The sequence below is a fragment of the Aythya ferina genome, assembly GCF_964211825.1.
Source record: "Aythya ferina genome assembly, chromosome: W".
NCBI classification, from domain to species: domain Eukaryota; kingdom Metazoa; phylum Chordata; class Aves; order Anseriformes; family Anatidae; genus Aythya; species Aythya ferina.
This window is the reverse complement of record NC_140313.1, coordinates 18,209,974-18,236,376: the sequence shown is the minus strand read 5'-3', so window position 1 is coordinate 18,236,376 and position 26,403 is coordinate 18,209,974. Positions and strand designations below refer to the sequence as shown.

General features: G+C 49.8%; 2 protein-coding genes across 3 annotated transcripts in view; both read left to right on the top strand.

Annotated features, from left to right (window-relative positions):
- The window catches only part of LOC311426312 (mothers against decapentaplegic homolog 7-like), a 27,306-nt gene extending 1,434 nt beyond the window's left edge, over positions 1-25,872 (top strand). Inside the window, exons 2-4 of one of the 2 annotated variants that reach the window (XM_084502721.1) lie at positions 291-344; positions 4,751-4,825; positions 23,972-25,872. In XM_084502721.1, the coding sequence (XP_084358847.1) occupies positions 291-344; positions 4,751-4,825; positions 23,972-24,510 (668 nt within the window). In that variant the 3' untranslated portion in view covers positions 24,511-25,872. The remainder of the gene's footprint in view (positions 1-290; positions 345-4,750; positions 4,826-23,971) is intronic. The other variant, XM_084502720.1, reaches the window with a different exon arrangement.
- The window catches only part of LOC311426270 (uncharacterized protein), a 448,189-nt gene that overhangs the window by 170,278 nt on the left and 251,508 nt on the right, over positions 1-26,403 (top strand). The window lies entirely within an intron of this gene.

Sequence of the window (26,403 nt, the reverse complement as noted above, 5' to 3'; positions counted from 1 at the left end):
CGGCCGGCCCCGGCGCTGCTGCGGCTCCGACGAGCCAAGGAGGCCCCGATCAGACAGCCCGAGCGGCAGATAGCAGGGAGACTGGCGCCAGACGGCCCCTTTTGTTTATCTGACAGCTAAATATCAAGGCAATCACCGCCTCGCTGCCCTGCCTCCAACCCCCAGAGCTAAAACAAACAGTTTTGCTAAAAGAATGCCACTGTTATCATAAGTTCTCATCTTTTTTTTTTTTTTTTTTTTTCTTTCTCATGGCTCTGCCTTTATTTTTCTCTGTACTTTTCTAATTCCAGAGTCTCCCCCTCCACCCTACTCCAGATATCCAATGGATTTTCTCAAACCAACGGGTAAGTGGACCTTTTTAAATGCAGGCTGCTGCCTTCAGATAAAAAGGGAGAACAGCCATTTCTCAGGGAAAATGGCTTTGTTACACTGATGCATTTTGCTTTTGGACTGCTTGGGTGCTGGGGTGCCTTCCGATCCCCCCCGGAAGAATTGAGGTATAATTTGTCTAAGAGAGGCATTGCACAAAGTCTGATTTTACAACTCTGCCAGGAAACTCGAGGAGGGATTGTGGAGTGGCTCAGGCCTTTGGGCTGGCCTCGGGAGCGAGTGGTTTGGGAAGGCTGTGACAGGAAAAACGCGAGGCTGGGGTTGCTGCCGGCTTCTCCCAGTCAGCAGGCCCATGGGTGTCATGCCCAGCCACGGGTGGTTTGCACTGGTAATGGCAGTTGTGCAGCTCGCTCCTGTGTCTGTCCAGATTTTGTAGGATTTTGGGAGATGGTGCAGTTCGTGCAAGCAGCTCTTTGACAGCTGGGAGCCCAAATGAGACCTGACAACTGGGCTTGGCGGGAATCTTGCTGTGTTTTAAGGGAGCCTAATCCCATGTTGTCAGGCTGAGAAAATTAGGAAGGGGGGTGGGTGTGTGTGTCAAAAAATTAGTATTTTCTTTAGCACCATTCTGCATGCCTGTTGATTGTAACTGAATGTCAGGGTGCCAGGGGAGAAGCCCGTTTGAGGCTGGCACCAGGTCTTTTGCTGTTGTCTGCATAAACTCTCGGTTGGCAATGAGCTCGCCGGTCTTAGATAAATAGGACTGGCACAGGGCAGGAGGGGAGGTGGGGAGAGTTGGAAGTGGGGTGAAGCCAGGGAGGGGCAGCTGCTGTCTCCCCAGGGATTAGCAGATCTGGAGCGCAGTGTCTTTGGGACGGTGACCCTCTGTCACGCCTGGCAGCTGAGGGACAGCAGGGCAGGGAGTCAAAGACAGATGTGTTTCTGCAGACCAGCTCTGGGTCTTGCTCTGCAGTTTCTCGGGACTGGCTGCTGCTGGAGTCTGGACAAGTCCCATGGGACTGCCTCGGTGGAGTCAGTCTTTTCATTTTCAGGCTGCCCTCAGTCGGTTCTTAGAAAAGGAAGGAAAAGAACCCCAAAGTTGGAGTGCCTTCAGATGTCTGGGGTACCATGGTGGGGTCCCATCCTTCCCAGTGCTCCCTTGGAGCACAGTGAGGCAGGACGTTGTAACGCTGTAGGCTTTTCCCCTCTGCAAACTCTTAGAAACAATAACAAGCCTCTCTATGCCATGTGGAAATAAGCAATGCTGTTTAACAAATGATTGGGTTGCAAAGCATGAAATATTTTGCCTCAGTGTGAAAAAAACACAAGATAAAAGCTGGTGAATGAACGAGGGTATCGGGAGGAGGCTGAGCATCCCAAGCATGTGCTGCTCGCTGCTGGGTTGCAGAAGGGTTGTTCTGTGACAAGCAATGAGGCCCTGCTGGGTCTCAAAGATTGATGGGTTTGGGCAAAATTGTCATTATTTCACCTGCATGGTGGCTGGACAAGGGGGTGCTACCCCAAAGCATGAGGTGTTTAGATTTCTTCCTTTATTGCCCTTGTTTCTCCCCAGCGATGATCCCGGCATGGGACGCAAACTGCTCTGCAGAGGGTTCAGAGGATGTCTGCAGAAAGAGCTGCAGGAGATAAGGGTTAATGACTGCCTTCAGCTTCCTGTAAAGATGTTAGGATAAATCTATTATCAGGGTTTAAACATCCAATCTGCCTTTGCCAGGACCTCATTTTCAGTTAGTGGAGTGATATATTTATTCATTAGCAAGTGTTGACATAAGGTAGCAAAATGTGTGTAAACAGAAAAGCCACAGAACATGAATGTGCCATTTCGAAAGGAAAAGTTATTCAGATCAGCCAATAGGAAGTGATTAATGCTGCCAATCGGAAACGCAGAAACAACTGGGTTACTCACCAAAAAGTCCTCCTTTTTTTCCTTTTTGAAAGACAAATCCATTTGGCAGTCGAACTCTGACTACCAGGGCACACAGGGCCGCGGCAGGCACTGCTGGAGCTGTCAGCGCAGTCGGTCTGTCAGCGCAGGTGACTTACACAAGCTAAGACTTTCCATGCGCTTCCTCTGCAGCCCGTACCGAGTCAGGGGAGGGTTCCATGTCTGAGCATCCCTGCCATCCCCATGGCAGGGCAGGCAGTGCTGTGTGACTGGCGTTTCCCACCTGTACATTCAGTAATGCTAGCCACGGCTGGGAGGGATGGTAGCTGGCGGTGAGACGGAGCAAAGTCCTTCACCAACCCGATGCATGTGTCTTCAGATGCCGGTCCACCCCAGGGACCTTGGGTAGGAGCAGTGCCTCCACTTAACTTGGGCGACTTAGGAAAAAATGACAGTGCCAATGGAGCTGGGGATGTGCACACAGTAGGAAACTTGTATTTTTCTATCAAACCAGATAGTGGTAATAAAAATATTTAGGTGCCTAGTGCCATCTTATAAGTGCTTCATGTGAACAGCTGTACCTGTGCCAGCACGGAGTCTGGCAGTGGTAACTAGTGTGCTTGGTGAAATTATTGCAAACATCTTCTGGTGGCAGGGTGCTGGGGAGGCTGTGCCATTTGCCTGAGGAAAGCAGGGTGCTGGGGTCTGCTGCAGCTAGTGAAATGCCTCCTTGGCTTCTGTGTTGATTTGATGTTCGTATGCTTTTGGGGTTGGACTATATGATCCTTAAAGGTCCCTTCCAACTCAAACTGTTCTGTGATCCTGATTCCCTGACTTTGCACAGAGCACAAAGGTCTGCTCTCGACAGACGTGTTACCTGCGGGCAGGCTGTAGGTGTGGGCCAGCTCGCTTGGATACGTTCATTGAGGAGAAGCTGTAGGTAAGGACTTTGCTTGTTCCTTACCTGGGATGTCCCCAGGGGCTGGTGACAGTGGCTGGCATGGGGCTGAGCCCACAGGGTGAAGCTGAGCTTCTGGAGGCGCATAACAGCTCAGCGTCCCCATGCCCCTGCGGGGGCTGCTGCCTGTGGCTGTGTTGGAAGCAAGAGGGACAATGGTGCCCTCAAATAGTTCAAGCAGATATTCTGACCCACTGTTAAGTGGGACAGGAGCTGCAAGGGGCTGTGTCTGTAGCCCACTCATGGCCTTGCTGAGCCTGGTTCAGTGATGGTTCTGCTGCACAGCCATCCACGGCATCCTGTGGTCAGCCTTGGAGGGGCTTGGGCTGGGCTGGTGCTCACATGCTGTCATGGTGGTGCTGGAACATCCAAGGGCAGGAAACCTACTGAGGTTTTGCTTGCAGAGCCAAATGCCCACCTGTGGCATTGATTTTCATGGGAATCAGAGGTTTGGCAATTTCCAGGAAACAGTCAGCACCTTGCAGGGTTGGGCTGGTAGCCACCGGGAATAATTGGACATCTCCGCGATGGTTTTATATTGCGGTAAGGGAATTGGGGGAGGAGATTCACAAGCAGTAGGCTTGTGTAAACCTCCGATACAGCAACCCCTTCAGTGCTGAAAATAACACAAGCTTGAGTACCTCTTACTAGCAAGAGCCCTTGGCTAACGTGGGTGATTGGAAGAGTGCGAGGCTGGAACCAGCTGTATTTTAGTGCAGCCTGCCAAGGACCTGGGGGTTGTGTGAATTTTATGGATTTTTCCTCTTGCCTTCATCTCCGCTCAGGCACAGCGTGCCCCTGAGTTCATGTTGCATGCAGTAGTGACCAAAAAGCTGGAGTTTGCCTGTAGGAGCAGGGGACCGGTGGTGGCTTCTGGCTTTCACCACCTGTAGCAGGGGAAGCAGATGCTTGGGTGGCTCAGGATGGAGAGGCCTAAACCCTGAACCCAAAAGCTTCTCATATGCCATGGGAAACTGCGGATGGGACGGGTAATCTTACCTTGTCCCTTTGGTCGGTGGTTGGAGGGGTGGGCCCCATGGGTGCACACTGTGCTCCCAGGGGTGGCCAGCGGTGGGTGAGGTCTGTGGCAGCCAGTGGTGACAAAAACTGAATGGGGCAGTACAAGCTTAGATTGTTTGTGGCAACAGGGCAGTGATGAGACTTTTCCATTTCAGTTCTCGTTCTGGTGAGTACAGGTGTTGACTGCATTAGGTGCATAAAGCTGCAATTTAAGCATTTTGGGAGCTCTGTCAGCTCTGTCCTAAGGAGGACAGCCTTGATTTCATTACCTGGTTACTTGGATGGAGAGGTGGAAGCCAGTCTGTAATTTTTGCCAGTCTATAATCAGCCTGGGCTGGTGATTAAGTGCAGCACAGAGCCTTGACTGAGGCGATGACTTAGGGTGGATGCATCTTGATGAACTACTGTGTCTCTGCAGACAATTAGTAATCGCTTCCTGTTAAATGCTTTGGAATGTGTGTTCCACTCATGGCGGTGCTGGGAGCCTGCAAAGAAGTGCACGTATACTGATTTCTTCTTCTTTCCCTCTGCTGCAGCAGATTGTCCAGACTCTGTGCCTTCCTCCATTGAAACAGGGGGAACTAATTGTCTAGCCCCTGGGGGGCTTTCAGGTAAGACACCTCTCATTAACCATACTTCTGCCCATGGGTCTCTCCACTGCGCCCCTTTGGGTCTCCTCAGCTGAGGGTCCCACCTGGCTGAGAATGGGTGTGGGGGGGTTCAGGAATGCAAGTTGCTGAGAAAGGCATGCTCAAAGGGGGAGTTGGATTTCGTTTCAGTAGCAGCTTCTCTTGCAGAGGATGTGTTGAAATCCCAGGCGAAGCTGTCCCTCCCCAAAAGCCTGTATTTCCTTTGAACTCCAGCCTTGCACTCCATTAATTTCAGAGCAAGGCAGGAAGAGGTGTGTCGGGAAAGGTTGAATGATGTTGGCTGTCAGTTTGGTCGGATGCATGGTTTATCGGAGCAGGTGTGGGCGTCCCTTGCAGAAGGGGTTGGTGTCGAGCTGTTTGGCCTGGTTGGCGGCAGTGGCACTGCTATCTCATCCCTGGGACAAGAGCTGTGCCTGGGCACTGCTTCAGGCTTTGCTGGTTGGGGTAACCGGCACCCAAAGTTTTGTGCGTGAGGCTCAGCTTTTAAAGAGGGTGCTGCATTTCCCTCGTTTTCCCACTTCCCACCTCCTTCAGCCATCATGGGATCGGGGTTCGGAGGGTGGCTTCCCCACCCCTCCTTGGGTTTTTCCAAGGTGCAAAGCCTCCACCAGCCCTTCTCCCTCCCCGGCCAGGCCAGTCCTGAGGCTGGGATCTACACATTGGTGCTGCCAGGATGAAAGCAGCTGTGCATGCTCACTGAGTGTCTGAAACCACATACCTGCATGTACTCACTGATGTTGGAAGGTGCTCTCTTTGTTGGCATGTCTCCCTGATTTATGGTTTGTGGAGCAGTTATGCAGCTCATTGCCCTGAGACTGGAATTTCAGAAATATGTCATCGGCAGCCGTGTGTGCACACAGGTCTGCATGTCTTTCTCTCTCTCCAGGAATTGCATTTGGTGTGGATGTCTTTAAGTGAGTCTTGTTTGTTTTTCTTTTGGTTTAATATATACCTTGTCTGTTATTTGAGAGGGGAGCATAGTGTTTGTTCAAAGGCCCTAATGAGAATTGATCAAAGGGAGGGGGAGAGGGAATGGAGCAACTTGTTGCTGCACTTTTTTTTTTAGCATTGTGGGATGTTGGGTTTTCCTTTTTTTGCCATTGGAGCCTCTAGCTTTAGGGAAGGAAGGGAAGAAAAAAGGGACTGGAAAAAGAAAGGAGACAAGGAGCAAAACAACTCAATAAGGATGTTGTTAGATTTATTTTTTTTTCCTCTTGAAATATGCCCATTGCAGAGGGGAGGAGAGAGTTCAGTTCCACAGGATACCACATGAAATAAGCAGAGGAAGTACTCACTTTTAAAAGGGGGCTTTCTGAAAGGTTCAGGCTATTGATAACATCTTGTCTGTCTGCTCTGCTCCTGAAGGGAAGGAGGGAGGTGGGGGCCTGGGCTGCAGGAAATCAGTTGGCTTGCTCTGAAGGGCGGTGGGAAGGGAGATCCAGCGCTGTGCCTTGGGGCCGGGGGCTGCTCCAAGGAGCTTCATGAACAAAGCCCCCCCTGCCCTCAAAAGAAATGCCCCCCTCCGAGGGCATTTTTTTTATTTATTTCATGTGATTGGATTTATTTTTCTTCTCTTGGTTATCAAAGGTTTCCCCCCAGAAAAGCCTGGAAACAGAACCTTTTACAATCATTAACCACTCTTTTTCCTCCACAAATGTAATTGTAGCCATTTAATTTAATGAGAAGCTGATAGGAGAGTTGACTCATGGAGGGATATGGTTAGCTACACAAGCTATGAAACAAAGCCGAATGCTTCCACATGAAAGAGCATTTGTTTTGAATTTGGTCTGATTTACTGGCATCTCCGCTCCATGCACAGAAGTGCAGTGCTGAAAATTCCCAACTCGAGAAACCCATTTGAGAAAGGAAAATAAAATGCAGTTTGCAGCATTTCTCTAAAGCTAACCTTCTCCTTTTTTTTTTTTTTTTCTTTTTTTTTTTCTTTTTTTTTTTTCCCCAGCATATTTTAGTTAGCAGAAGAGTGCATGTGAAGAGGGCATTAATGAGTCAGGGTGTGCTTGAAGTGCTTCACCTCAAGGATGAGCGCTCATCTGGGTTTGGGAAGGTACGGGCCGCAGAGGCCTAATGGAAAACCCATTCTCCAGTCTGCCTTACAAAGGCTTTAAGAAAAGCCATGAGATCCCCATTTCTGTCAATTCAGAAGCTGAGGAGGATGTGGTGGAGGGATGATGGCTGTGTAGATCTGTAGCACCATGGGCACCTGGAGTGGTTGCTTTGTGCGGCAGATGCTCGTGTTGTAGTCATGTTCAGAACCGGTAGGCTTGGCCTAGCTTCTTGAAGGCAGACGGGTAGGTTAGGTGAGGCAGATCACTATCAACACAGAGAATTTGGGCAGCGGGCCAGCCCGGGGTCAACATCCATTCTGGCAGGAAAACTGCATGGGGCTTTGAGAAGATGAGGGCAATGTCAGAGGAGCATGAAGAAGGGAACTGAAGCAAGGATCCTTTGATGAAGGGAGCCGCGGGTCTGGCTGCCAGCAGGACTGCTTTCTCCTGGAGGCCGAAGGCAGTTTCATTGATGAATACCAGAGGTGCTGGGAGAGCAGAAGCAAAAGGAGCTGGGAGGGCACGTGGCATGGCACAGCATGGCATGGCTAGGGCGATGGACGGAGAGCGGCATCTGCAAGTGTTTCCCCTGCACAACCACCAAGCTGAGCTGCTCCTGCCCTGCCTCTGTGAAAAAAAAAAGGGGGGAAGCCTAAAGTCAAAATGCAGTCACAGGGAGTCCCCCACAAAGGGACGGGCATCCCCAAAATACTTGGGGTGACCTCCCATGTAGTGGAGTTGTGCTTTGACATCATCAGTGACAGTGTGTGGAAGGGGGCAGAGTGTGAGGGATGGGGACCCAGCCACACGACACCTCTGTGACCTAGCCGGCTTAGTTATAAACAGGGGAAAAAAAAAAAAAAAAGAAAAAAAGAAGGGTGGGGATGAGGTTTGTTCCAGAGGTCAAAATCAGAGCAGAGAAGCCCATGGAGCCTGCATGCAGCTTGGCTGGATATTAATGCAGCGTCAGCTCATCCTTGACCCCGTGCCATTCCCCTCACCTCTTCTCAGGGCACCTCTGCTGTCTCTCCCCATCTGTCCCATCCTCCAGCCCGTGTTCCCCACCTTACTACCACATATCTCTCTTTATTGTTATCGGTGGTCACTGTGTGGGTAAGCCAGGGTGTTGCCCACTGAGGTGGTTGTGTTCAGGTGCTACCGGCCCAGGTCCTTTGTATTGGACACGGTCGAAGTACAGAGAAAAAAATATCCCATTGGAGATAAAAATAATGTCTCTAAATAGGAGACAGAGTGTGTTTTTTCCTGTGTTCTGAGCTGACCTGTTCCCAGCAGATGTGTTTGGTTATGACCGTGCTTTCAAACAAGCAAAGCCGCGCTCGGAGAGCCCAGGGGTGTCCAGTTGTGCAATGGGTACAACCCATGGAGCAGCTCTGCTCCAGGAGCCATCTGACAGCACTGGCTGGTTGTGGGGTGGTGCTGGGTCTCCATGGGATGTGGACACGGCATCCACCTGTCCTGGACATGGACATCTCCCTCTTCCAGCCCTGCTGGTGGATGTTGGCCGGTGCAGGGTTGTGGTGCCCATGGTAGGTGAGAAGGCAGATCTCCTGCAGGACAGCTGAATGGTGTTGGATCTGCCAGCAAAAAGAAGCTCTCCAAGCAGCCTAGGCTGTGATGCAGAGAAAGCAAGATGAGCTGGCTTGTATCCTTGCCACCTCAACCGCTTTTTTTTTTTTTTTTAATTTGTGGTTATTTATAAAATACCAAAGGCAAGAGTTTACCCAGCCTTCAGCCTGCACTTGGCAGCACCTGTTGACTCGCCCAGAGCCTCCTGCAGCCAGCAGACGTCGCATGATAGTGCTGGGTGGGCGCCAGCCCAAGCCTGCCATGTCTTGAGGCTGGGTGAGTGCAGCCTCAACCTCTCCCTCCCACCTCCTCCGCTCAAGGAGTGTGCCGGAAAGATAGGGAAAGACCTGGAAAGTTGGTTGGAGGCTGGAGAGGCACCAGCGGTGCTCACCTAGGAACGGACCGTGCCGGGTCTAATGGGCCGCTTTCCTTCAGGTTTGATTCAGCTTTGCTGCAGAGGCACTGCATGGGGCTGAGTGACATTTCATTATGGAATAGTGGGCAGGCCTGGAATGTTTCACTATGCCTCTGATCCCCGCTGGTATCTGCTCGCCGGGGAGAAGCACCTTGCCTAAACCCGCAGCTATTCGCAAGCGGGTCCCTCCACTCCCCCCACCGCATGCAGGATCCCGAGTGGCTTCTCTGGCCCAGCCATGTCTGTGCTTTCCCGTTCCCAACCCTGGCTGTGCTTTCCCATTCCCAATCCCTCTTCCACCTCCCTGTAGTACAGAGCTTATAACCTCCTGTGAAATGCCTTTATTTACAAATTGGCATCCTATTATAATCTTAAATTGAGACATCTTCCTTTGTAGCTAGGAATGTATATTTGTTCCAGGGATAAACAATTGCTTGGGATTTTTTTTTTCAAGTCACTTATTCTGGTTTTATTTTTGAGTATACGGCCCTTTAATTTTTTTTTTGGTTGCTTCCAACGCCTCATGCCATTGCACCCTTTCCTTCCGAGCCTTGCTGCGGAGCAGTTTGTAAGCAGTGTGAGCCACTGTGTCTGGAGCAGCTCCCCAAAAAGCACATCCCCATCCACCGAAGGACAAGGTTATCAGGGGTTAACGCATGGATGACAGCGCTGGAGCCTCTGGAGTGGAGCAGGCTGCCTGCCAGACTAGGAGCCTCGCGGCTGCCTTGCACATCATCTGACCCGTGGCAGAGCACGACCGGGCCAGAGGCGTGGGGAGGGGGGAACTGGTGCTTGGCACCAGCCCCACAGCTCTCAGCCCCTTGCCTCCTGTGGGCTTTTGAAGTGGGCTCTCACCCTGGGGGCTGCCCAAAAGAGAGTGGGACCTGTTGAGTAGTTGCTTTGAACTGCTCCAGGGCCCAGGGAGGAGTTTCGGTGCTCCCCTAGATGTCCTCCCAGGAGGGGTTAAAAGACAAGCGATGGCAGGAGCACTCAGCCCATGTCACTCCATCCCCCTTCCCAGCAGTGATCCCTGCTTGATCCATTTGCGTCGGCGCCATGGGATTTTTCCAACCAAACGGTGCCTTGGGAGTAGTCGGCAATAAAATGCAAAAGAAATCCCACCACGAGCGACATCTGCATGGTGTCTGGGGAAGGTCGCTGCCTCTTACCTTGCTCATCATCACCACACCGAAGGGGTTTGCAGCTCATTTCAGTTTCAGGCAGCTGGCTTTTGGGCCACTGGGTTTTCTCCTGCAACCTGGGGCTTTTGAGGGCAGGAATGGGAGTAGAAAGGTGAATTTGGAAGCTTGATGCCAGGGAGGGGTGTGCCTGCGTGTTTGCCAGAGAGCAATCCAAATCACTATCTGCTTGTAAAATAAAATGTACCGATAAGTGCCGGAAACCCGATCATTAGGGACATTTAAAACTAGACAGGACAAAAACACTCGTACAGGAGCAGTCCTGAGCTGGCAGAGACGGGGCCTGAATCTTTTCCATCTACACTATCTGTGATCGGGTATCAGTTACACTATAGGAACAAGTAACATTAACCACATGCATTTACCCGGTGTGGGGATGGGGGGACACAGCATGATGCTGTTTCTAAATACGGAGCCCGCAAGCACCAGCATTAGAGCATTGTGGCGGGGGGGGAAAATGTGGTGTGCACTGTCTGGGGGGGGACAAATACGGGGAATATGGGATGCACTGGCCCCCCCGAGCCATGCAGGAGGCAGGTGAGCCGATGGCTGTGCTCGGTGGGTACCATATGAGGCCAGGCCCACCACTGTCCCCAGCAGGATTGAATGACCAACGCCGCAGCCTGGCCACCTGCCTACTGTCACAAAGTAGCTTCCTTTCCAGTTTATTTTCAGCACCAAGATATTATTAATTGCTGTTGCACACTCTCTGTTTTAGTGGTGGAATGCAAAGAAAGGCGAGTTCAAGTTGACCCCCCCACCCTTGCTTTTTGCCAAAATCCCTTCGTTTTGCCTGCACCTGGCTGAGGATGGGCCACGTGCCACCAGTGCAGTGCTGTGTCCCACCGCTCTTGAGGAACAGGGTGGTACAAGCAGTGCGGCCCCATCCTGCGTGGTGCGGGGACCAGCAGAATGGGAAGGTGCTCAGCGTCGCACAGGATGTTGCGAGGGCTTGTGGTTAGCCTTTTTTTTTTTTTTTTTTTTTTTGTTTGTTTGTTTTAAACTTTTAATAAAAACAGCGTGCTGGGTGTGTTGGGAAAGTGGTGCTGCCCGTCAGGCTGGGGGGTGGTGGGTGACCTTGGTACTGGCAGCCAGGCTGCCACTTTCTCCACTGATTTTTTATTTTATTTTATTTTATTTTATTTTATTTTATTTTATTTTATTTTACTTTACTTTACTTTACTTTACTTTATTTTATTTTTTTGGCAAGAAAGGAGTGGTGCATCCTTGCCCAGGGAAGGCTGGGGCTTCTCTCTGTGCTCCAGACCCACACAAAAGCTGCTCCTCCTGGCCCTGCATCCCGGGGGACGTGCAGGTGGCCCCTGGTTGAGGAATGGAGAAAGAAGGTGATGAAGTGCACCCCAGGATGCATTGCTCATGGCCAGCCGTTCTCTCCCGTTGCTTTTATTTTTATTTTTTTAACCTTTTTTTTGGGTAGCCTTTTAAATCTGTGGTGATAACTTTCACCCTGTTAATTAACAGGAAACATTGGGACAAGACAGGAAATTACATCAGTCTTTTATGAGGAAAGAGCCAAGAAAAAAAAAGAAGGAAAAAAAAAAAAAAAAAGAAATAAAAGAAAATGTAGTTTAGTGAAGGGGAAGAAAGTGCCAGGGGAGGAGGAGAAAGAGAAGAAAAGGAGAGCCCCCCCCAGTCTTGTGGGGCCCACCTTTCAGAGGGAGGCAGTTCGAGTGCTTTATTTTATTATGTTGAAAAATATTTTAATAGCAGGGTCACCTTTGCCTGAATGTTACACTCGGCCACGCTTCTTGACTTACTGAAGAATCTTTTCATGACTTTTCTCAGCTTCCTTCTCCAAACTGTGAAGCCTAGGAAGCTTTTGGCTTGGAGACTAATTTTGATTTGGCTGCTCAGCCCTCAAAATTGTTCCCCACCCAGTGTCATTATCCTGGTTTTAGCTTGAAAAAAAAAAAAAAAAAAAAAAAGAGCAGCTCTGTAAGGGCTGGCTCAGCCCTTCTCTACCCTTTTAACCTCGTTACACAAAAAGTGTCACAGCTCCAACTGCTGTCCATGTTCCCTGTCTCCTGCCATGCCCTGGGCTCTTTCAGGGCTGCCAAAGCCCCGCGGGGTTTGCAGGATGCTGGAGGTGTCCCCGGGTGCAGGGCTGGAGCATGGCTCCCTCCCTTGGGGCTCCTGTCCCCAGTGGTGTGCAGAGACTGACCGTGGCTCATTTCTTGCCCATTTCCCCCCATTCCTCCTCAGTCTCCTCTCCTGGTTTCTTCTTGCCACTGTGTATGCCCACAGCCACCATCGTGACCATGCCCTTCCTCATCCTCAAGGACAGAGCAGGGCATCGGTGCTGGGTTTTGGCGACTGAAGGCTCAGTTGCCTCTCCCTCACTTTTTAGTGTAAATCACTGGCCCCCAGCATGCCCACGCGGCTTTCCAGGGCTTTTCCTTCCTATGGGGCAGGTGGGCAGGCAGATTTCTGCATTAAGCTACTCACTCAGGAGCGCTCTAGCTGCTAAGCCTTTGGAGTATTGTTGCAAGTATGTACATATATGTGTACATAATAAGCGAGCAGGAGTCTATGAATGGTAATTTTCTTTTTGAATAGATTTTGTTTGTAGAGCTGCCAATGCTGATTAAATAAGCGCTGGCTCGCAGCGGCGAGTGTTGCGGCAGCGTGGCTCTGTGGGGCAGAGCTGCCCCACACCCCAACAGTGCCACCACCACGCCCATCCCCGCCATCCCCTCCTGCTCAGGTGCTCCTTAACCTCCAAAACGGGCTGATTTACAGCTGAGAAACCCAGGTACTGGGGAGGTGGTGAAAGTTCAAACATCCTCTGCTTTTACAACCGGTGGAGTTGGCTCTGGCCCCGGTGACTCGCGGTGATGAAACCAATGGCTCTGGCTTAGAGATACTAAAAATTCCCGGGCTCTGCCACCGAGGGGGAGCTCCTGTCCAGGCCGCCCGCGCTTTGATGTCTGCTGTGAGGTTGGCAGCGCGGGGAGGTGCCGCAGCTATCTGCAACGGGGCCTGCAGGAGGAAGGAAAAAGGCAGCCCCGCTGCGGGGCACTGAGAAAGTGGGGGGCGAGGTGGGGTGCAGCTCGGCCGCCCGGTACAGCTGCTGGGAGCCCCACGGATGAGTTAGGGCACCCCGCGCCTCCCCGGGCCAAGCAGGTAAATAACCCCATAAAGCCGTACTGCGAGCGGCAGCACAGGAATCGAGTAACAGCATTTTTATTTGGAAAAGGAGTCGAGAGCCTGAAGTTACATCGCTGTGTTTGAACTGATGAATTCATTTTCTTTGGAAGCCAGGCTGAGACTTTTTAGCTCGTTATAAGGAACAAACTCATAAATCTCAGCACAGAGAGGCCTGCGGTTTTTCTGTTCTCTGTCACAGCCCCGCAGAGTGAGCGTGGAAAATGTGTCGTGGGTGTCACCAGGCTGGTGTCACCTGGGATGGCGCAGCGAGGTGATTTTGGGGGCAGAAAGCAAGCATTTTGGGCTGGGGCAGATGCACCTATTCGTGGCAGCAAAGCAGGTCTTCTGGGCTGGTGAGGATGCTGCCTCAAGTGTCCCCTGTGCCACCACGCTGCTGGACGAAGCCACCTCCTCCAGGAGCAAGCAGCTTTTTAGAGCTTTTCACCTGGGTGTTGCTTGCTTTATAGCTCAGGGCAAAGCACTGAAACTTCCGATGGTCCTGGTGCTCCGTCTGCGAAATAGTGGTGCCAGCTCTGCCGGAGCACCGTGAGGGTTAATTACTTAATGAACGTAATATTCTCTATAACTGTTCAGCATTATTAATCCAGAGCAAAGCGAGAGGCAAGGGGAGGGGTGTGTGTGTGACGAGGCAGCTCCTCGCTTGTGAACTCCGTCCAAGCGCCCTTCGCCAGCCCTTGAGCGCTTGGCTTGCGCCCTGCCCAGGGGGCACCGGCCAGGGGGGATGGTGCCATCCATCTGTCCTGTCCACGGCAACCCAGCCCCTGCATACGAGTGGGCTTTGCCACATGCTCTTAGGAATAGGCGTGATTAGATTATGAAGACAGGCAGAAGTAATGATTAACTTTTTCAGTCTGCATGCTGTCTCCAGTCCGGTGCTGGTTGTTTTTTTTCCCCCTAAGTAGGCCCTGGCCCCAAGTTGACAGGGTATTAGGTTGTAAAGAAAGACAGAAGGAATGAAGGCGGGGAGGGGAGGGGAGGGGAGGGGAGGGGAGGGGAGGGGAGGGGAGGGGAGGGGAGGGGAGGGGAGGGGAGGGGAGGGGAGGGGAGGGGAGAGGGGGCGCGTTTTCCATCAGATCCGGGAATGGAATTTATTGGCAGGAATGCAGTAAATGCTCCAAATGCCATCCCAACTAAACAATTTTCATAATTGTTACGGAGTGGGGCCATGGGGGGCACGTCAGGCATGAAAAGCACTTTTGTTCCAGCCATGCTTTTCCATGTTTTACAACCCTGCAAGAAGCCTTTCCCTGCCCTCCAGGAAAGAGCTCTGCACGGGATGGGTGGTGGTCTTTTTTTTTTTTTTAGGGAAATGTCTGGTATGTCTGGTTTTGGTCTTGCAATAACTTTGGGGAGAATTACAGTTCAGTGTGCTGCAAGGAGTGGATTTTTTTCATTATGGAAATGAGAGTGGCAGTGATGCCCTGTGTGCGTGTGCACAGAATGCACTTAGGAAAAAATTGTAACACACATCTAGGTATTAGGTATCAGTTTGGAAATACTAGCTTAGTATGCATCAGTTTTTATTAAGGCCTTTACAAGCCCTTTAACATGTAACCCGCATAGCTACATGTTGTCAGTAGGGAGAATAAAACGTGGAGAGCCGTGGCTTTCCCGGGGGCTGCATCCCTGCTTGCCGGGACCAGACAGCAGCAACTGTCTTATTGGTTGAGCTGCACTTCTATTTTGAATTGCAAAAGCCTTTCAAGGTCTTCATCTCCCAAAACTGAGCTGTGAGGGCTGTGTTCGGGAGGGCCATGACCCCGCAGCTTGCGGGACCTGGTGGCCTCTGATGGCTTTGGTGGCAGTGGTGGTGATTTATCCCCACGCTGAGAGGGTGATGGGCAGGTTGCTGTCACTGGTGAGGGGATTTTGTCAAGCTCAGCCTTGGGTCTGCTTTGTGTGGTTGTAACTCGGGAGCCCTTTGTGTGCTGGTTCCTCCTTCTCAGAAGGTTTCTGGTTCAGCTCTGGGGTGGGTTGAGGTGGAGAAGGGGTGTGCCCTGCTGGAAGCCAGGCAGGGAGGCGTTTGTTAATCACCATGGCCATCTGGGGCCAGGACCAGCCCTGAGTCACTTGGTGGGTGCATGGCACCGCTAAGGCTTGCTGGGGTTTCCTGCGTGTTTAAGAGTAGCCTCTGAAATCTCCTGAAACCTCCCTGATTGTCCTTAAAATAGGATCACGCAGACTTGTATGAAATGCATGCAGACAGGGCGCAGGGACACGTGAGAGCATCCAGGAGCAAGCTGCTCCTCCAGGGAAGTGTCCCTGCCACCTGGGAGGAGAGCAGTGGGGACATATGTGGTAAAAAAGGGGTCTGGGAGGGGTTTGCATTAGGACTTGGGGGGGCTCCATGTGCAGCATCTGCTCCCTCGTGCTTAACCACAGTGCACAGCCCACCTGGCTCCCGCATGTCAGGCAGGATTTCTCTTTTCTTTTTGGTCTTAAAATCCCCCAGGATATTTCCCTCCACCCCTGGAGGGGTCTCCCCTGTCCCCCTGGAAGGCCTCCTTCTTCCTACCTCATCGCGGGCAGGGCTTGGTGAGGCGCAGGGGGAGGGATTCCCATTTTGCTGCTTTCTGAAAAAAGAAAAAAGTTTCCCACACCTTTGAGGGGTGCAGAAGGAGAGGCAGATAAAGAAGGTTCTTTAAATTAAAACTTCAAAAATAATTAGACTGACTGTATACTAAACAACAGCAAAGAGGCCCATTTACTGTAAATATTATGAATGGATTTGGCTGGCTTCTTCATCCCCACCCTTCCTCTAAGGCTTTTCTCTGAGCTGAGTCGAAATTCAGCCTTCAGACAGCACGGTACTCTATAATTTGCATGGCTGATGAGGCCCAAAGCCTGGTACAGAGGAAACTGGAGTCAGCTGGCTCCTCTCTAACCATTGGAGACAGGCAGGCAGGCATTTTTGGTGTGTGCACGTGTATTTTTTTTCCCCCTTGTAGCTGCAGCAGACAGACCGGTGGCTGCAGCCTTGCTGGCTTTTAAAGAAAGTGAGCACAAGAAAGGTTCTTCTTTTCTCGGGTAATTTTTAGCCGTGGTAATTGATTAATCACTGTAATTAGACAGTAGCAATGACTAATAAGATGTTTGTGAATAAAATTTCTGGTTTTGTGGACTCCATGAACCCGGCAGTTTCACTTCAGTTCTTTCTTTCCTGTCCCCGCTCCTCACTGCCCCGTGCACGTCCCCACCTGGCTGTGAATCACCCTGTACTCCTCATGCCTTGGCTGCCCTCCCAGCCCTGCCTTCCTTCTGCCACACCGCTGCCCACCCTCGGGGCTTCGTAGCAAACCTTTCCTCAGTTTGCTCTTGTGCCCCATCCATGAATTAAGCCCCACGGTTTTGGGCTGGGTGCCAGGTCGGGCACCCCAGGAGAAGGCTGGCCCAAGGTGCCACCATGCTGGGCTGGAAACCATAGATGATGTCCTTGGTGACCTGCTATCTCCTCTTCTCGCCATCCAAACCCACCTCATTTTGGTGCTGATTTCACAAGGGGTTTTGCAGCCCTGCTGGAGGTGATGGGAATTTCTGCTTGGGTCCCCAGAGGATGCCTGGACCGAGCAGAGCACTCCTGTTAATGCAGGGGAGAGCTGCATCAGTCACTGCTAAATGGGTCTTAACCAAAGCCCTGGTTACAAACATCAAACATCATTACAATCCCAGACTTCTTCCCATGGTGGCTTCTGCCAAATTTTATCCCCTGCGTCCCCATCAGACTCAAAAGACTTCAAATCTGTTCACAGTGACTCGGCTTCTAGACACCAGCCCTTAGAAAAATGGATGAACTGATTGCAAAGGCCTTCCATCCTTCTCCAGGCAGTGAAGATGGCTTGTGATGGAATAGAAAGTTGGGGTTTCACCAAGAGAATAGAGATTTTCTTTTTCGAGGCAGGGAAATTTCGTGTTGCTGTTGGTGCCAAAGTAAAGTTTTTGAGGAAAACTCAGGACATCAATTTTTACGCAAGGTTAACTTTTAAGGAGCAAGGAGACATTTAAGTGATTGGGTGGGCAACTTGCTAATGAATTAAAGAAATAATTTTAAGGCTCTTTGGCCAGCATGGTTACTGTATAGGTTGAGTAATAAGAAACTGCCTAATTAGACATAGACACAAATTTAAGGTCTAGCCTGTCGATCCGCAGATTAAGGACTCTAAGTACCTACTGACATGATGGGCTGTAATGGCTCCTAAAGAGATGTTATGGTCTATCGTGTCAATAATCCACAGATTAAGGGCTCCCTAAGCAAGTGTTGAGGCAGGGTGCACATCCCTGGGGGCCACCCTGCAGGTGGCTTGGGTGGGCGCATCCCTGGGGAGGTTATTTTCTCTGCAAACAATAGGAGTTGAGCACCTGACGATCCCCTAAATTAGCCTTTCAGAAATCATCCGAGTCATCAAAAGCAGGGGAGTGAGGAAGCCAGGGCTGTCTCGCCCTGGTGTGCAGTGAGATATAAAAGGTTTGGGGCAAACATTCCCGTGGGCGGTGTCTTCAGGCTGCCCACAAGCTCCTGTAAAGGCACAAAGACCCTTTTCTACAGCAGGGTATGTCCTTTAATTTTGATTTTTCTTTGCTTTTGCAAGGCATACCTGGAAATCTGGCTTTGAAGGGTTTTTCTGGACTTGTTTTTTTGTTTGTTTGTTTCTTTGTTCCCCCACCCAAGGACCCTGTGAATTACCCAGGAGATTAGAAGGGAGGTGACATTTCCCTGTTTCATGCCTGTTTATCTTCACTTTGATTAGCTCTGTGGTTGCACATCATGCTCACTGTTCTCACCTTGATGCAATTCCTGGTCCCTTCTCGAATAATAGTTCAGTCATGTGTTTTTCCTGAGATCCTGCAAAAAGGTACTTACAGTGGCATGAGGGGCAAAATTGCAACTGCAGTGCCCCAAGCTGGTCTGAGAGACTCTCAAGAAAACACAGAAGAGCATGCAGAGCCAACATGAACCATTCCTGGCATTTTTTTAAAGTGTATTTGCTCATAGGAGGGGAGACTATAATCAATTAATTGCGGCAAGTGCATTTGCATCTGGTTCATGGTGCTGCATGTAGTGAATTTGTATGTGAACTATGAAAGCCTTGAACCTTTTCCGCAGGATTTACTGCCTGCTTTTGGGTGTGTGGGAAGAGATCTTGCAGGCAGTGACTGCCTTTTCTTTGTCTCCATCTCTTCCATCTCAGTGAGTAGCAAAAGATGGGGGGCACGGCTCTGTCCCACGCTCACAAATGCTGCTTAAGGTCAGCCAAGAGAGATTATGGGCGTGAGATGCGCTGAGCTTGGTCTCAGCCTTGGCCCCAACCAGACAACACATTGTGCTGACAGCAGTCCAGCCTTTTTTTTTTTAAGCACAGATGCCCTCCGAGCGTGCTGACAAATAAAGGAGGAAGGGCCTTTGTTTCATCTGTTCTCCAGCACTCGGTGCACGCTTACTTTAGTTTATCCACCGCCTCTGCCTATTCGCACTGGGTTGTCGGTCATGGGTGCAGGGTCACCACTGTAAGTGGCTCGGCGAGGGTACCCAAAAGAGGAGCCCTTCATGGCCTTGCCAGGGGAGGTGATGGCATGGTGAGGTTGGGTGGGAAATCCCAGCCCAGGCCTTCCAGAGGAATAAAGGAGGGGAGGACGTGTGATGGTGGGAAGCTTAGGAAGAGCACCGGGAGACCCTGCAGGGCGAAGCTGCTGTTAAAAAGAATCAAGACACGTAAATCTCTGGTTAAAACACTTCTGCAGTCGGATAATTTAATTTACTTATAGTCCTAATATCACTGATAAAAGATCCAATTACAGGCATTTAAAAATCTAATCAGGAGCGCCTGTTGTATTCCCATTTTCAGCTAAGAGCTGTTCCTGTCACAGATTCCAGTGACGATCTAGATAGCTCCTGACTGGATAAAATGGGAGTAGTCCAGGGAGGGTAAGATAGTGCAGTGTGTGCTCAACTTGCTGTTTTCCTTAGAAGTCAGTTGATTACAGGAAAACCTTTAGCTATAACAAAACAAAGAAAAACAAAAGATCCCCTTCCCACCTCCCCCCGATGTTTATGAAGTCGCACCAGGACAAGGCTGAGACCTGAAAACCCGTGAGAGGCTTTGCTGGCCACAGTGTTGCTGTCTCTGGGCAGAGCCTGGAAGAAGTACACAACTTTTGGGGGAGAGAGAAAGGGGGACCCGCTCCTTCCTCTCCTCCACCGCCAGGCAAAAGCTGTGAGCAGCAGCGAGTGCTTGGTCTCTGTCTTCTGCAGGGCTTGGCTTTTGCAACGGCTTCTGGCACTCCTAATACCAGCTCAGAGGGTATTAAGGGCTGGATAGATGGACTGGAAAACATGAAAACATCTAGCAATGAACAGGAGGGATGGAGAGGGCCGATGCACATATTTAAACCAAAAATTATGTTCAGTGTATTTTTTTTCAATACAAAATGGCCTTTAAAAAAAAATCAGACAGAAACCTCTCCTGAAATTAGCTGAAATGGCTCAGTTCCTGAATGAAAAATAACTTTTTCTTCCTGGTCCCCTCATAAAACTGTCAGAACTCTGAAAGAAAAAGTACAGATGCAGATGACATGGTTTCATCATCCCAAAGCTGTTGATGTGTCGAGGAGCAAAGCCGCTTCACAAATTCCTTGCTGCTTCCAGCGCAGCTGTGATGTGAGAGTCTGCTGCTGCGGCTTGAAAAAACCAAGCACGGGGCTCTTCCTGGGGCACTCAGGTCCCTCTGTGTAGTCAGTCTCCCTCATCCACTTTCCTCCATGGTGCCAAAGCGAGAGAAACCCTGGCTCTGGCCTTTAATTGAGAAGTTTTGGGCAGGACTTGACAATTGCGAGGGTCAAGGCAGGTGGTGGGAAACCTCACAGTCTGTCGAACTGGTTTGCATGTTGCAAAGGAGCTTTGTTGGAAAGGATGCCTTCGTGGAACAATGTTTCCTTCCCCTGGGATGGGCTGGTAGAAGTCAGGATGGCCCTTCTGGAAAGTTAAGAGGGTGTCATCTGGCTTGGTAGAAGAAATGAGAAAAAAATGTGGTTTTCCATGGGAATGTGGTGCTGAGTCAACAAAATCTTCTTCAAAGACACCGGAACGAAACTGCTGAGAAACGTTGCCCCCAAAAGTTTGGGGTGCCACACTGTTGCCTTGATTTCACCCCTCCATGCAGAAATGTGCTCTGCTTCGGCCAGTGGTTCTCTGTAGATGCGACTACGAGTGATTAATATGACTAATTCTCCAAATTCCTGTGGGCAGAGGCTAGCTTTATTTTCAGTTATTTATTTTTTGTTTACAATAAGTTTGCACAATGCACTGGGGGGCCCTTAATCCTGATGGGGCCACTAGGCAGGCTGCCTTGCAAACCATAGAAATAATAATAAACTAACAATAGCAGCAAATGAAGGGGTGCTTAATAAGAAAATAATGGTGCGCATGTTTCTAGCATTAAGCATTATCATTGCTGGGATATGGGAGTGCTCACAGCTTGCTGGGACTTTTCCAGGCATTTAGAAAGGGATGTGTTTGCTCCAAGGAGTTCATAAAAACGATGCTTTTAACTCAAAACTAGAATCCCAAAGTGTTTCTGAGCCATTTATGTACTGACTCACACAGTGGCCCTGGTTCATCTGGTGCATGGCACGCTGGCAGTGGTAGCAGGTGGCCCATGAGGACATGCTGCGGGAGATGTGGCCCCAAATTTCCCAGGATCTGGGGATTTGTACAAGTTTGCAGCAGGGCTTTCTGCGGGAGGTGGCATGGGACCATGAGATGACCCTGATGGGACGTTTTGGGACTTTTGGGAGCATTTTGCTTCATTTCTGTGCCTAGCCCAGCCTGTGGGTATTGCCATAAAGCGGAGCCTTTTCGGGAAAAAATTTCCATCTCCGCCGGAAGCGTCTGCGTCACTTTTTCCTTCTCTCCTACAACTTCTCCTGCCTCTGCTGCCCAGGCAATGCCACTGGCTTTTCCCACCCATACTCCCTGCTGATGCCAAAATGGGAGGAGTGGGGGAACTCCGCCTGGGTCCCAACAATTGTGAATCCCAACAATTGTGAAAAGCGTCTTTGGTGGTGGCTGGCTCACCAGGCTGGCAGGGAGGCCTGACCCTGTTTATCCAGGCTCAACCCATATATTCTAATGGCTTTTTGACTAGACATCCAGTCAACAGCTAAATCTTGCAAACAGAAGACGCTCTGGCATATTTATACTGTGCACTGGCACTGGCTCGTTTAAAAAATCACGGATTACCTAAGACTTGTCCTTGAGGTCTGGTCACCCCATGTAATTGAAAACCCTAGTGGGATTCATTCATGAGCTTCCAGCCCTCCATAAAGGTCTGTTCATTCATAGCCAAGGCAGTTTTCTTTTTCTTTTTGCCTTTTTTTTTAACACACTGGCAATTAAATAACACTTTATAAGTTGCAATGAGCTACTTGCTAAGTGGTCTTCACTAATGCAAGAACAAACATGAGGAGGTGAAAAAAGCTTTTTTGCCCCCCCCCCCCCAAAGGGATACTTGAATGTTAAAGAAAATAAATAAAAACTTACAGGAATTTCAACAGGGTTCAATGGCTGTTGCTGCAAAATTCCCTCAACTGCTGTAAAGCAGAAAGACCTGCAGGCTCTAGGCATTGATGGCAGGCTCTGATTAGGTGGGTTGGTTGCTTGGGTTGTGCTTTTTTTTTTAGAACCTAGCTTTACTTTCACTAGCTCTTTAAACAAACAGCTAGTTAAACCATCTTCAGAAAAAAAAACAAATCCACTCCTTTCTGCGCATGTACGCAAACAGCAGTTTTGTCCCCCTGCCCGAGCAGCACGGTGCCTGATGCTTCTCCAGGGGGAGGCTCCCGTGGCTGCCTCCAGCTTGCCTCTGGGACCAGGGCTCAGGGCCAGCCGCTTTTTTAACAATTAACTTTTTTTCTGCCATCAACCAAGCTCTTTTCTTTACTTGGGCAAAACTCCCGCTGGCAGGGAGGGTGCAGCAAGGTGGGGGGGGGGGGGGGGGGGGGCGGCAACCCAGCAGGCACCTGGGCAGCTTGCATTACCCTCAAATTGTTTTTTGTTTTGTTTTGTTTTGTTTTGTTTTGTTTTGTTTTGTTTTTTTCCATGGGAAATGCAGTCCCAGGGGTGTTTCTTGATAAACACCCTCTTGGGGCATCCTCTGTCAGTGGAGGGAAGAGGGGTGCTGGCACCCCGTTCACTTAGGGCCAAAGTAACCCAAGCCGGGCCACCCATTCCCTTGCTCGTCCCTTTTCCCCAGCGGTGCCAGGCTTCAGCAGGATTGAGTTAGAGGAAACAGAAGTCCTGGGAGGCACTGGCAAGGAGAAGTGGATGGACAAATGGTGGCACACCTCGACCCTGTGGCGTAATACTCTGTGAGGCTATCCTCCCAGGGACCCCCGGCCCTGCTGGCTCTGGGGGCTGGTGGCCGAGCGACCCTCCTGTTGCCGGCCAGGTGCGCTCAGGCCCGGTTTTAATAGCTGCCTCCAGCAACTGCAGAAATATTTTCCTTGATGGCATAGAAATGAGGAAATTAAAAGTGTGCGTCAGGAGGTTGTTGGTTTTTTTAAGAGTACAGTGCCGTGCTTTAAACGGGAGGCTGGAGGAAAATGCCTGTGCTGCAGAAGCAGGTTTATTAATAGCAAAAAAGTACAGAAAAATACAGAAAATAAGGCGGGGGGCTCAGGCGGCACTGCGGGGCCTCACGGTGCTTGGCTGGGGAGGCCTCTGGGTGCTGCCCCCTGCTCACCAACCTGCAGTCCAGGCTGGATTTTTGTATTATTATTATTTTTTAAAATACAATTATAGAGATTAATAGTTCCCAGGTCTTAATATGCCTGTGAAGGCTGGGAGGAATTGCACTGGGCTGGTACAGATACTCCATCAGGGAAAGGGGGTTTTCACATTTCTCAGCTCCCCCATCCTGTTTTTCTCCTCTCCCTCCCGTGCTGTACCCTCACTGCTCACACAGGGTTAGGCAGAGAAGGAGTTGAAAAAACAGGTTAAGGGAACTCACTTCGGCGCTACTCTTGTGGGTTTTTGTGACCGTTTTTGTCAACAAACGCAAGGCTTCCGGTCTCCACCCTGCCACTGCGAGCTGCCGTCTGCCTGCGCTTCCCACGTCCTGCCTTCAGCTGAGGGCCTGGCCTGGGCATTCATCACCTGAAAGAGCCCCACCAAGTGGGGCAGCCTAGCCCTGGACCCCCTGTTTCATTGGGGTGACCTCCAAAGTGTGTCTGTTGGGTGCAAATAAAGGTTTTTAGGGCACCTGGTCCTGCCAGATGCAGCTGGCTGAAGCAGGAAGGGTGCTGCTCGGCCCCGGCAGTCCCGCCTAGGGTTTGGGCAAGGGACGGAAGCACTGAGGGTGCTGCTGGTGCCTTGAGCTGCTTTTGAGGAGGGGGAGCTGGTGGTTTGGGCCCTTGTCTCCCACCAGAACCAGGTGCTGAAGCATCACAGCAAACACCCAAAAGTGGGTAAGTGGGGTTAACTGTGGCTGTCACACATTGCTTTCGGAAGCAGTGGCTCTGCTAGGGGTGCTGATGCATGCATGGAGAGCATCATGAAAGTGAGAGCAGGCAAGCAACCTCTTGGCGTTGCATCACTTTTGGGTCATATTACCCCCGCGGCACTCAATTTCTCCTCTTCCTTTTTTCTCACCTCCTTTAGATTCCCAAGTTCTTCAGGAGCCGGGGGATCAGTCACACTGGTGCGTGGTGGCATACTGGGAAGAGAAAATGCGCGTGGGTCGGCTGTACTCTGTCCAAGAGCCCTCCCTGGATATCTTCTATGATCTACCTCAGGGGAATGGTTTCTGCCTCGGACAGCTCAACTCGGACAACAAAAGCCAGCTGGTGCAGAAGGTCCGCAGCAAGATCGGGTATGGCATCCAGCTCACTAAGGAAGTGGATGGTGTGTGGGTGTACAACCGCAGCAGTTATCCCATCTTCATCAAGTCAGCCACACTGGACAACCCCGACTCCAGGACATTGCTGGTGCACAAAGTGTTTCCAGGTTTTTCCATCAAGGCTTTTGACTATGAGAAGGCGTACAGTTTGCAGAGGCCAAATGACCATGAGTTCATGCAGCAACCATGGACCGGATTTACTGTTCAGATCAGCTTTGTAAAAGGCTGGGGCCAGTGCTACACGAGACAGTTTATCAGCAGTTGCCCGTGCTGGTTGGAGGTTATTTTTAATAACCAATGACTCGAGACAGAGTGGACTCATGACATTTATACTACTTTGCTGCTATTATTTCCTTCTGAGTGCTTGCTTTTCATGCAAACTTTTTGTTTTGTTTTGTTTTGTTTTCCTGTTTTGAGAAATAGCTTATGGAAAGATTTTTGCCTTGGTATTTTCATAAATATATATATATATTTTTAAAGTGTGAATGACCAATAACTCAGAAGGACAAGAGAAGGGTGCGGGGGGTGGGGGCGGATTGCATATGATAATTGTTTCCCGCCTCTGAAAGGATTATCCTATGCGATCGAGGATCGGGAAGCCACTTGCTATTTGTTATGGCTCCTTCTCTTGGATAACACGACAGGAGACCCCTATTTTTCATGCACCACCTTCCCCTTGACTCCGGCTGTCCCCAGTGGTGGTGACACCCAGCTGAGACCCCTTCCCCAGTGGTGCTAACCCCACCTAGCTGCAACCAAACAATGGTGCAAAACCTTCCCAGCCAAGTCTTTACCCACCCTTGTCGATTTTTTGTTGTTGTTGGGCTGGCGTCTCATCCCTGTGTTCATCTTGTCCACCACAAGAACGTGGGTGTTGGGGGAAGTCTGCCCATCCTTCCACTGCTTTTTTTATTGTCATGGATTGATGCAGGGGGAGAAAACAACCATGAAGAAATCATGCATGGCCTGTGCTTTACAATTTGAGCTGAGATGTGAAGCATAAGCTTAAAAAAAAAAAAAGCGAAGCAAACAAACAACAACAACAAAAAACAAATGGGAAAAAAAAAAAGAAAAAACTTGTTCACGATAGTTGGTCTGTTATAACCTGCTTAGATCAGGTTATCCTGGTACCATCGTATCTGGAAATGCAGTTGTGCTTTCATTTCTTCTTGAATTCATACACAAGTTTGATACTTTTACACTGTTCTTAGCTCAATGAGCATGTTTAGACCTTAACATAAGCTATTTTTCTAAATATAAAGGTTTAAATGAACAAGAGAGCATTCTCATTGGAACTTTAGCATTGTAGTGTTTTGGAAATAAAACACACAAAAAAGGACTCCTTGAAAAAAAACTGAAATTTATTAAAGAAAAAAATGTATTTTATGTTATATATAAATATATTATTACTTGTAAATATAAAGACGTTTTATAAGCATCATTATTTATGTATTGTGCAATGTGTATAAACGAGAAAAATAAGAAAGATGCACTTTGCTTTAATATAAATGCAAATAACAAATGCCAAATTTAAAAAAAAAAATAATAAAAAAAAAACAACACAAGACTAGTGTTTTTTTCTATGGGTGTTATCATCCAGATGAATGTGTTTTCTAAAGGAGTTTATGTTCCATTGAAAAATAAAAACATACACTTGACTGAGGATGTGCAGAGTGGCTTTCTTAGTGGCGGGGAGGAGGCAGGCAGGAGGGATGCTGCTCTGTGCAGGTCTCATGCAGGGTACCCACCTGGCCCTTGCTGGCCAAAACCTGATGGGCTTGTTTTTGTTGGTTATTCCTGTTTCACATAACTCTGGCTTGAGCAAACTTCCATGCCAGCTCCCATTCGATACCATCACAGTGCACGTGTCCTCAGCCAGGGAGATGGGTCCTACAGCTGGTTCAGCTCCTGCCTCTTCTGGAAGGAAACCTTTCTGGAGTGGAAACCACCAGCGTCCTGGAGCCCAGAGGCTTTGGAGAGGTACCGTAGGCTTGAATGTGACTTCCAGCCTCTTCTGCCCTTCATGTGGCTGATGGCCCTAGCAGTAGATGAGGCTTTGCGAGCATCTGGACCAGGTTCACTCAACACTACATCTTTCTGTTTAGTGGAGACATGCCCTGCCCAAAGAGATTTACTGAGATACAATATTTGGTCTGCTCTGAATGGACTGTGCCTTCAGTTGAATTCATTCCAC